The 12,500-nt window shown below is 27.7% G+C and overlaps 1 protein-coding gene across 1 annotated transcript in view; it reads right to left on the minus strand.

Annotated features, from left to right (window-relative positions):
• LOC145255755 (uncharacterized) overlaps positions 1-12,500 on the minus strand; it is a 142,305-nt gene that overhangs the window by 41,018 nt on the left and 88,787 nt on the right. Inside the window, exon 9 of the mRNA XM_080114404.1 lies at positions 12,356-12,500. This exon is cut by the window's right edge and continues 2,218 nt beyond it. Within this exon, the coding sequence (XP_079970530.1) occupies positions 12,356-12,500 (145 nt within the window). The remainder of the gene's footprint in view (positions 1-12,355) is intronic.

A 12,500-nucleotide genomic window follows, 5' to 3' on the forward strand; every position in this document is an offset into this window, starting at 1 on the left:
TGGACTCCATTCTGCTCATTGTTAAAGTGCTTTTTATTCTATACGTCTGACGAAAGGCTCTCTTCGTGAAAATTTTCAAACGACATAATTTCTTGAAAACAATTCTAACTAACGATGTAATACATTATTTGTTGCTATCAATCTATTCCTTGATGTCTTGGTTTTGTTAAAACACACACACACACATGTATGTATATATATATATATATATATATATATATATATAAGTATCTATATATATGTACATATATATATAAGTATCTATATATATGTATATATATATATAAGTATCTATATATATGTACGTATATATATATAAGTATCTATATATATGTACATATATATATAAGTATCTATATATATGTACATATATATATATATAAGTATCTATATATATGTACATATATATATAAGTATCTATATATATGTACATATATATATAAGTATCTATATATATGTACATATATATATATATAAGTATCTATATATGTGTACATATATATATATCTATATATGTGTACATATATATATATAAGTATCTATATATATGTACATATATATATAAGTATCTATATATATGTACATATATATAAGTATGTATATATATGTACATATACATATATAAGTATCTCTATATATGTACATATACATATATATAGATACTTATATATATATGTACATATATATATAAGTATCTATATATATGTACATATATATATATGTACATATATATAAGTATCTATATATATGTACATATATATATATATATATATAAGTATCTATATATATATGTGTAAGTATCTATATATATATGTACATATATATATATGTAAGTATCTATATATACGTATATATATATATATATATATAAGTATACATATATATATATATAAGTATACACATATATATATATATAAGTATACATATATATATATAAGTATACATATATATATATAAGTATACATATATATATATAAGTATACATATATATATATAAGTATACATATATATATATATAAGTATACATATATATATATATACTAGCATGGGTGCCCGGCGTTGCCCGGGTGTTTGGAGGTGTATGCTGAGCAAAAAAAAAGGGGGTAATTTTTTAAACTTTGACCCCTATTATGACCCCTGAAAATTTATTGTTTTGGGCTCAAATCAAGTTATTAAGTTAGATCCATGTCCACGGAAGCTATATCTAAAATTTAAAGTGTTTAGACCCAAAATTGTCGGAGAAGTTTGGTAGAGTTCTCAAAGCTCAAATCGTTGAACTTTGACCCCTTAATCGCCAAATTTCTGGCTAAAAACCGATCACATAGATTTTTCCAAATCTCAGTACCCTGTATATCAAATTTCGAGTTTGTAGACTAAAAATTGACAGAGTTATTTCGTAGGGAAATGTACATAGACACACACACACACACACACACTTTCACTTTTATAGATATATAGATTTAAAATTTGAGTCTGACAGAATGACAAAATTATATTGCAAACCGATATATTAAACAAACGAACTTCAAAGAGACAAATGAACATACATATATACATACATATATATACGTATATATATGTATATATTTTTTTGTAATTTGTATTAGAAAACATTTATTATTCCACGTCTTTTTTTTACAGACCTGACGACTGAGGTTCGCTCTTAATAAAAATTGTTTTTTATAGTCTTAATTTTGACTTCCTTTTTCATAAAAAACTAAAAAAAAAATCAAGAAAGAAAAGAAATTTAATTTTATTTTTTCATTAATTTCTTTCTGTGCAAAGCAATTCTTTCAAACTTACTCTGTTTCCAAAATGTTTTTATTTTATTCCCCTCCCCCTTCATTCATTTTCCTCCGCATCCTGGCAAGATTACTGTACACATAGATTCGAAAAAATAGTCAAAAACAAATATATAAATAAATGTTATCAAAGGCAAGATAAGTTACTTTTCTACCTAACTGGATATCTTTTTTGTGTTTTTATTCAATGTAATATATTTATTCAGCTCGAAAAACATACAGTGTTTACCGATGTGTTGGAAAATTCAAGATGGCGTCTCACACCCTCTTTAACACCGTAAGTTTGGGAAAAGGTGTTATAAATAAAAAACTATACAAAATACTATTAAAAACCCGCCGAATATATGTCAACCTATGTCACGGTAACATATATTGAGCGAGTTTTTAACAGTATTTTAACAGGGCACATCGTAAAAACTGACCCATTAATTTTCCTGAAGTAAAAACTATATCGTTTTTAAACTTTTAAAACTGTACATTATAAAAAGAAAACTGTTCGAGTGATTTTTTTTTTTTTTTTTACATGGGTGTCACCACTTATCAAGGCCCAGAGGCCACTCAAGGATAAGGGTTAATAGGTATACATTAGTCATTGTGATTTTAGCATAGTAAACAGTGGGAATTTTGTAACTTGGATTACTTGAAAAAGAAAACTGTTCGAATGATTGAAAATGAAAACAAAATAACAATGTAAATATATTGATAAGAAAAAAACAAAAACAAACGAAGTTTCCGTTTCAGGAACCCGAGTTTAATTTTATGTCGTAATCATTCAACTCGTTAGCGGTTTTATTCAGCGATTAGGGATAACCATACGACGGTGCCCGGAAAACTCGTCTCGGGAAAACTCGTCTCGGGAAAACCCGTCTCGGGAAAACTCGTCTCCGGAAAACTCGTCTCCGGAAAACTGGTCCCCTTTCGCTAGGTAGGAAAACTGGTCCCGTATTGAATAAATACCGATTGAAAACACATTTTATGATCATTCTTGAAGGAGATATTATTTTTTAAAATAGACTATAGCCCCCCCCCTAATATTTTTTAAAAATATTTTTACTTGTTTAATGTTTTCTTTTCTTTTTTTTTTCTTTTAAATAAAATCGATTTTCTAAGTGTCCGTTTTCTACCTAACTGGCTAAGTTCTTAGTGGTTTCACTTCTTTTAAAGCGTTTATTATGTTCATACAAAGTTAATTACATTTTTTTTTTGTTCTTATTTTAACGATGTTTTTTGGAGTCATAAAAACAATAATTAAAAACAAAACCAAAAAATTAAAAAACAGGGAGCGATTCGATTTTTCGTTACTTTTTTGTTTTGTTTTTTTAATTATGATAGTTTTTTTGTTGTTATGTTTTTGTTTTCTCTCATACCAAATGCACTCATGCGTTATTTAAAATTATAATTTTATCAATTATCAACATTTATTGTCGTCCTGTCAAATTTTGCAAAAATTAACTAATAAATTAAAAACGAAATATTTTTTTGGCGCGAGAGATGCCATGTGCTAACAATCTCTCGTTAACTAATTTTAAATTTTTTAAAATTTTTACTTCGAAATTCTAAAATCAATCATTAAGAGAAAAAGTAATCACTAAATAAATTTATTAATCAATTTTCTTGAAAATCCCGCTATCGTTTATGAAGAATCTTTTTAATTTCATTTTTTGTTGGTTGTTTTTCGGAGGGAGATATAGTTTTAACCCCCCCCACTCTCTCTCCCTCTCTCTAAATTATATTTTGAAAAATATTAAAATTTATTATTTTCTTTTTAAAACCAAATCTCCCTCAGTAATTTCTTTAATTTTCTATTTTTTAGCGATTATCAAGACCCCTAAGATGTGATATACCGGACATTATTTCTAGTTCGGGTTTGTATTACTGTACACATAGATTCGAAAAAGTTGTCAAAAAACAAATATATAACAAATAAATGTTATCAAAGGCAAGATAAATTACTTTTCTACCAAACTGGATATAATTTTCGTGTTTTTATTTAATTTAACATGTTTATTCAGCTCAAAAAGCATACAGTGTTTACCGATGTATTGGACAATTCAAAATAGCGGCCGACTCTCTCTTTAACACGGTAAGTTCGGGAAAAGGTGTTATAAATAATAAACTAGACAAAATACTATTAAAAAACCACCGAATATATGTCAAGTTATGTCACGGTAACATATATTGAAAAGGTATTATAAATAATAAACTAGACAAAATACTGTTAGAAACTCGCTCAATATATGTTACTGTGACATAAGTTGACATATATTCGGTTGTTTTTTAACAGTATTTTGTCTAGTTTATTATTTATAACACCTTTTCCCGAACTTACCGTGTTTAAGAGAGAGTCGGCCGCCATTTTGAATTTTCCAATACATCGGTAAACACTGCATGTTTTTCGAGCTGAATAAACATGTTAAATTGAATAAAAACACGAGAATTATATCCAGTTTGGTAGAAAAGTAACTTATCGGGTAACCCAACTTATCTTGTCTTTGATAACATTTATTTGTTATATATTTGTTTTTTTAACTACTTTTTCGAATCTATGTGTACAGTAATACAAACCCAAATTTTAATATTTTTTAAAATATAATTTAGAGAGGGGGGGTAAAACTATATCTCCCTCCGAAAAACAACCAACAAAAAATGAAATTAAAAAGATTCTTGATAAACGATAGCGGAGTTTTCAATAAAATTGATTAATAAATTTATTTAGTGATTACTTTTTCTCTGAATGATTGATTTTAGAATTTTGAAGTAAAAATTTAAAAAATTAAAAATTAGTTAACGAGAGATTGTTAGCACATGGCATCTCACGCGCCAAAAAAATATTTCGCTTTTAATTTATTAGTTAATTTTTGCAAAATTTGACAGGACGACAATAAATGTTGATAATTGATAAAATTATAATTTTAAATAACGCATGAGTGCATTTGGTATGAGAGAAAACAAAAACATAACAACAAAAAACTATCATAATTAAAAAACCAAAACAAAAAAGTAACGCTCCCAGTTTTTAATTTTTTTTTGTTTTTTTATTATTGTTTTATGACTCCAAAAAACATCGTTAAAATAAGAAACAAAAAAATTGTAATTAACTTTGTATGAACATAATAAACGCTTTAAAATAAGTGAAACCACTAAGAACTTAGCCAGTTAGGTAGAAAACAGGCAATCGATTTTATTTAAAAAAAACAAAAAAAACATTACACAAATAAAAATATTTTTTTTTAAATATTAGCTGGGGGGGGGGCTATAGTCTATTTTAAAAAGCAATATCTCCTTCAAGAACGATCATAAAATCGATATTTATTCAATAAGGGACCAGTTTTCCTACCTAGCGAAAGGGGACGAGTTTTCCCGAGACGAGTTTTCCGGAGACGAGTTTTCCCGAGACGAGTTTTCCGGAGACGAGTTTTCCCGAGACGAGTTTTCCTAAATTCCATACGACATATCTAATTACCAAAGCGATTTTTTTTTTATTTATTTTTTTTTTATTAAAACTAAACCTGTTTAGTTTTAATGAACCAATTTTTTTAAAGCCAACACTTTAGTTATTTTGAGAGCGTGCAACTGCACCCGAAAGGTTGATTAGGAAACTCCAAATCCTTTTATGACTCGGAAAAAAAAGGGCTTTTTTATCGGCTTAAATGATAAACTAATGTTAAATATTAGTATTTGCCATCGATTCTGAAATAAAATGAAATCCTGACATTGTGATCATTTTTGCAGGTGTTATGTGCCAAATATTGAAATAAGAATGTTTAAATTCAATTATTGTAATTTAAGTCTTTAAGTTTAAAGTCGATTTTATTTATAAAATATCTTTTTAGAAATCAATCTCAAAAACAATCTGAACAATAAATCTCTTTTGTTATGGCTAAGTTTTTGTCAAGGGTAGAAATTATAATAGACAAGTATTCATCCATGATGACATTTTACCGATTTCCTGGTTTACAGGTATTCTTGCTAAATTTCTTCGAAAGAATTGACATAAACAATACTTCAACTAAATACGTATATTTCATGCAATAATGACTTTTATTTCTTCTGACTTTTCCTAAACTAAACATAAAACATCGGTTAGGGTTAGTTTAACATTCTGTAAAAGTACCTTCCGTTTTTTTTTTTGTTTGTTTTTTTTTGTACTTCTGCAGAGAAGGTAAAAAACCGATAAAAACTGGATATATTTTTCGTGTTTTTATTCAATTTAACATGTTTATTCAGCTCGAAAAGAATACAGTGTTTACCGATGTGTTGGAAAATTCAAGATGGCGTCTCACACATTCTTTAACACCGTAAGTTTGGGAAAAGGTGTTATAAATAAAAAACTATACAAAATACTATTAAAAACCCGCCGAATATATGTCAACCTATGTCACGGTAACATATATTGAGCGAGTTTTTAACAGTATTTTAACCGGTTTTTTATTTATTACACCTTTTTCCAAACTTACCGTGTTAAAGAGAGAATCGGCCGCCATCTTGAATTTTCCAATACATCGGTAAACACTGTATGCTTTTCGAGCTGAATAAACATGTTAAATTGAATAAAAACACGAAAAATTTGCCTTTGATAACATTTATTTGTTATATATTTGTTTTTTTAACTACTTTTTCGAATCTATGTGTACAGTAATACAAACCCGAAATGAATTTAAGACCACGAGTGAAATGAGAAAAAGAAGTCAGCGGGTTTGGTTGCCATAACAACGTGACGGTAGTGAACGTGTGTGTGTGCGTGTGTGCGCGTATTTCGTGTAGTTTAGTATTTTTTTGCGTAGTTTAGTATTTTTCGTGTAGTTTAGTATTTTGTGTGCGCGTATTTCGTGTAGTTTCGTATTTTTTTAATTTGTATGCTTTTCGAGCAAGTTATTAAAAAATTAAACCCTTCCAAGATGGACAATAAATAAAGCCATAATATTTTATGGTAAAGGTAAGAGCGTAGAAACGATTGTTTTTTAGGAGATGTGATTATTGGATTAACCAATCAGAAATCGTCTGTGGCACACACACATCTCTGTTTTTATAGATATATATAGAAGATAGATATAGATATAGATAGATAGAAGATAGAAGATAGATTAAATGTTAAATAGATTTTGTAAATAGTACAGTTGAAATGATTAGAATATTTCCAATATGTAATAAGGTCGAGGTAATTAGTTAAAGAGATTTAATATAATGTGATATGCAAATGAGCATAAGTCATTCGACATGGGGGTTGTTTGTAGAATAGTATATAAAGAAATTAGGCACAGATTCTTATGTCTCCTATAACAGAAACATCCTAAAATGGGTTCTAATGTTTCTCTACCAGGAGAGATCTACCCTCTTACCTCCTTTATATTTCGTTGATGATGGAGAGCTGTACACACAGACAGAAACACACGAACCCTATTACTTTATAAAAATATAGAAGTATATATATATATATATATATATATATATATATATATATATATAACATTAAAGTATATTATATGTGTGTGTGTTTGTTTGTTTAAGTATATACTTAAACGATGCTTATTGGATCCGTAATTAAAAATACTAATAACAAATAAACTTCAGATGAACTGCTGTTTAATTCCAAGTGGATATACGCTTCGTGATTGGACAGTTTACTTGCTGAATTGTTTAGTGGATCGAAACAAGTGTTTCTGTGTACTTATCTCTTTTTTTTAGTATATTTTATACTATATTTTTATCTACTGATAGCTATGAGCATCGTTAAACAACCAAAGCAAACACTATAAATAAATGTTTGAAGATATAATGAACTCGAAGCATAAAAACTTTTACAACATTATTGGATTCGGCATTAAATAAATTAAAATGGGTTGATACGCCATAAAACAAAAGAAATTTACAAAACACAATCAATAAATATTTTAAGATATAAAGAATATTGTTTTTCGGCTGGCTTAGAGGTTTGCACAATGCTCGGTGCCTTCTCAGACAAATCTTTATAATACTTTAAAGGATTTCGTGTTCTTTTTTAATATGCCAGAACCATGATTTGACACGCTGTTGCGATCGTCATATGACATAATGCAAGAATTTTTCTTTGAATTCGTGCATTATATCAGCTGTTTACAACAAAAGCGCATGAGACGATGGTTATGACACGTTAAAAGCACGAAGTAAAATATAATATACTCTAATATATATATATATATATATATATATATATATATATATATATCCGTGTTACATGTAAGTATAATAATTATAATATATATCTATTATGCAACTATAATATATATATATATATTATGTAACCAAAATACATATCTATTACATGTAATTATAGTATATATAACTATATTATAGATAACGATTATATATATATATATATATATATATATATATATATATTCAAGAGTGATGACTAATGAATTTCACGAAATTATTAAGAGTGCTCAATAAAAGAAGAGCAGCATATAATTTTATTAATATAAAGAAATTTACATTGTCACGGCACTGAGTATGCTAAGGTTTCGGATAAATGGTTGCTTAAAACCCCAAGTGCTTGTCAGGCGACTTAATAAATGGTGTTTTTCCGCATAAAAAACCGTCCTCAATCCTGGACTAGTTTTTTTTTGTGGAAAGCAATCATATATTAAGTCGTCTGACAAAGACTTTTGGTTTTAACAGACTATTTGTCCGAAACATTAACTTGTCCAATGTTGCGACCATGTAAATTTGTTTATATAAATAAATAAATATATATATATATATATATATATATATATATATATATATATATATATATATATATATATATATATATTGCCGTATAATTTGCATACAAATATGTTTAGACTGAAAGCGTTCACACTTTCTCGCTGAAATAGCTTACATAATATTAATAATTGAAAAATTTTATATTTTCAGAAATCGATATTATTTAATTAATATTAGCTAAATTAAATTTAACAAGTCCGCTTGATATTTCCCGGCGAATATTTGTGTGTAAATGGAAAAGAGACAGAAAGCTGGGTAGGAAGAGGGAGAGATGCGGGGGGGGGGCATAAAGTGTGAAATGCCTTCGCTACGCTTTCCACTTTATTCACGGTTTCTCTTCCAACTAGCATTACAATATGCGGGCATCTTCGCACTACAGGCGTCGCGCAACCCTAATTATCATACGGGCTATTTCTCAGTTTTGCCAGACATTTTTCCTGTTAACCGGATGTCTGCTAGCAGCTAGGTGATCCTATATCGCGCCCTCATACTCACTCAATTTCCTATACAAATCTCGAAGAAAAATAAGCAAATAAATGCGATGATAAAATAAAAATAAAATATATGCGCACTTCTATTGTCTGAATAGTTAGGCTCAAGAATATCTGCACTTCTAAACACACAGTCGAATGAGATATGGATTCGTTTGGCAAAGTTACTGAACCAACTCGCATCACGTTTGCTGACTTTTTTTTTTTACCCCATCGAATCTTTGAAACGATTGTTTGCCATCACGTGGCGCAAGAAATTATTTTATTTGATGCCGCACCTGAGTTCAATATAAAATAAGCATTGTTCTAGCGATTTTTTTTGGTTAATATCCGAAACGCAAAACAAGAAAAAAAAAAATGGCTGGCTATTTAACATATTTCAGATTAGAAACTAATCTAGATAAAATATAATAAACGGAAATTATTTGTCAATATTTTTAATCTCGTCATCTGGTTTGTTCCCACGAAATTAGATTAGTCGATAAAAAACATTGATAAAATAAAAAAAAAAAATATTCATATTCCAATTTTTTATTGCATCGAATCGCCCCTCCTCCAAATCACATTTAAGTGCGTTTTGCACGTTTATATAATGTCTAGGTTCATATTTGTGTTAATATTAACTTTAAGGGATTCCTTGAAAACATCGCTTGACTTATCGCATAAAACCATTATATTCATCTTTTATTAAAAAAAGGTTTAATGTTAATTAAGTAAACAAAATTATCAGGTGAATTTCAAAACGGGTATATTCGTGTACATTACTTTAATTTTGATTCTTCGGATTACTGTTCTCATCTTCAGTGTTATTTTCACAACGTTTTGGTCGATGTAACTTCCGACCTTGTATTTTAAGAACTCTGGAACCTTTCTGATGAATGCAGGAATCTGCACGCAATTTGAAACGGAACCATTTATTTAATCCATGTGTCTAGTATGGCGGGTGTAGCATCATCTTTAGTGTTGTCCACATTGAAAATTGAACCTTCAACCTCCAGAAGAGTGTAGCTTACAACTGAATTTTACCAAGTACTTTACCCAAAACTAGGTGTTAAAATTTCAATCTACATTTGAGTTACACTAAAAATATCATTGCAAATTATTTCAGACGTCTATTCAGAAATACCCCCAATTTTTGAGTTCAACAAGCTACACCTGAAGAAGGCCAGAGGTTAAATTGACCGAAATGTTGTGCGAATAAAACTCAAGATGAGAACAGTTGTCTTATGATAAAAAAAAAATACGAATCATCATGTAAAAGTTTTAAAAACATAATATTATGTGTATTTTTTACACGTTGCTTCAAGATATTTCCAAGATGACGGTTCATTATTTTGAAAAGCATTTCACTCTTCAAAATTGGTAACTTGATATCTTCCGCAAATTTATTCTCAAAAAAAAAACAAAAACAAAAAAAAAACTGATTTTAAAAAATTCCTCGTTTATCAGAATACATGATTCAGTGTAGAACAGCGATCTTGGAAATATAGCGAACAAGCGCGTAAACCAGTTTAAACAAAAAAAAAACATTTTGAAATTCGCCCCGAGTTAACGTAAAATAACAGCCAGGGCAAATATCTTTAAAAAATTAAATTAAACTTGTTTACTTTGGTATAAAGAATGAATATGAGATTATCGATTATCAGTTGTTTTGAAACTATGTAAAGTGACATTTTATCAGAATCTTCTAAAGTTACTATTTACCCAAGTTTGGATGCAGCGAGTATTTGGCTGACATACTGGCAATTGAGATTTTCTAATAATTAGGCAACAATAAGCCAAGATTGATAACTGTTAAAGTAAATATTATATGATCTTTAGATTTTAAAGTATTTATAGTCTTCAAGATAAATGCGCACATCAATTATGTGTTACGTGATAGTTAAACGCCGGATAGAATTTACAAATATTAAACAAAAAAATAAACGTATATTGATTATCATTGTTTAATTAAATTTATAGTATCAAAATTTAATATAAAAACGCTCTCTCTCTCATATATATATATATATATATATATATATATATATATATATATTCCTTTTCAAATAACAGAGAAACTTGTACAAAAGAATGATTATATAAAATCTGGTTCCATTTAAAATATCTGGACTGAAAACGCTATTTCTCTAAAATAAATGCAGCATGGACATGTATGCACATATGTAATCAATAATATTTGTATGAATAAACTTATTAATATATATATATATATATATATATATATATATATATATATATATGAATAGTGGAAAAACAAAGTATGTAAAAGACAAAATAGCACCAAAATCTTACCAATAAATCGATATCAATTTATCTTTTAAATGTTCTGATTTGTCCACTACCCCATTTACTTTTCCTATATTTTCTCTTGTATTTTATTTTTCTCTTTTTTCCTTGTGTTTCTCTATCATAAATCATATTCAAACACGCTTGTTTTATGATTTTTCCCGAACTCAATTTTAGTATTTGAAGTCATAATTTATGTTTAGAACCTACATGATTAATTCATGAAAGATCTGACTTATATAAAGCCTATTAATTATTGCGATAATTTTATACTGGCTCATTGAATCATCTCCAGAGTAGATAGCAGTATAACTCAAGAATTGTTTTAGTTTATCAAGATTAAGTATTCAATACTTTAATTATTACATAATTTAAATAAATTTAATTAAATAAGCGAAATTTCAAATACATTATTCTTACATAAAAAAAATAAAAATACATGATGTCAAATATATATATATCATCTCTCTCCCTCACTCTCTCTCTCTCTCTATATATATATATATATTCATCTCTCTCTCTCTATATATATATATATATATTAATTCTCTCTCCCTATATATATATATATCATCTCTCTCTCTATATATATATATCATCTCTCTCTCTCTCTCTATATATATATATATATATATATCATCTCTCTCTTTATATATATATATATATATATATATAGATAGATAGATTCATCTCTCTCTTTATATATATATATATATATATATATCATCTCTCTCTTTATATATATATATATAGATTCATCTCTCTCTTTATATATATATATATAGATTCATCTCTCTCTTTATATATATATATAGATAGATTCATCTCTCTCTTTATATATATATATATAGATTCATCTCTCTCTTTATATATATATATATATATATATTAATCTCTCTCTCTCGCATTTTTATTAAAAGAATGCGACGTTTTTCAAGTTTTACATATTAAAAGTTATGAACAAGTTAAAAAATTTATTAGTGAAAATACAAGAAATTAATTGAAGTTTTGATTTTGGATATTTACCATTACTTTGTTGCCAAGGTTTTATGATCTGTTCTAACCATTCCTCAATATCAGAAGAGATTTCGGTTTGGTTACTTTCTTGCCAGTGTGAAGATTCCATCAAATCGTGCGAAAAGTCTTCACTCTCAGTGTTGTCAGCATTTGT

Source organism: Euprymna scolopes, chromosome 31, assembly GCF_053919585.1.
Source record: "Euprymna scolopes isolate OS-2025 chromosome 31, ASM5391958v1, whole genome shotgun sequence".
Classification (NCBI taxonomy): Eukaryota; Metazoa; Mollusca; class Cephalopoda; order Sepiida; family Sepiolidae; genus Euprymna; species Euprymna scolopes.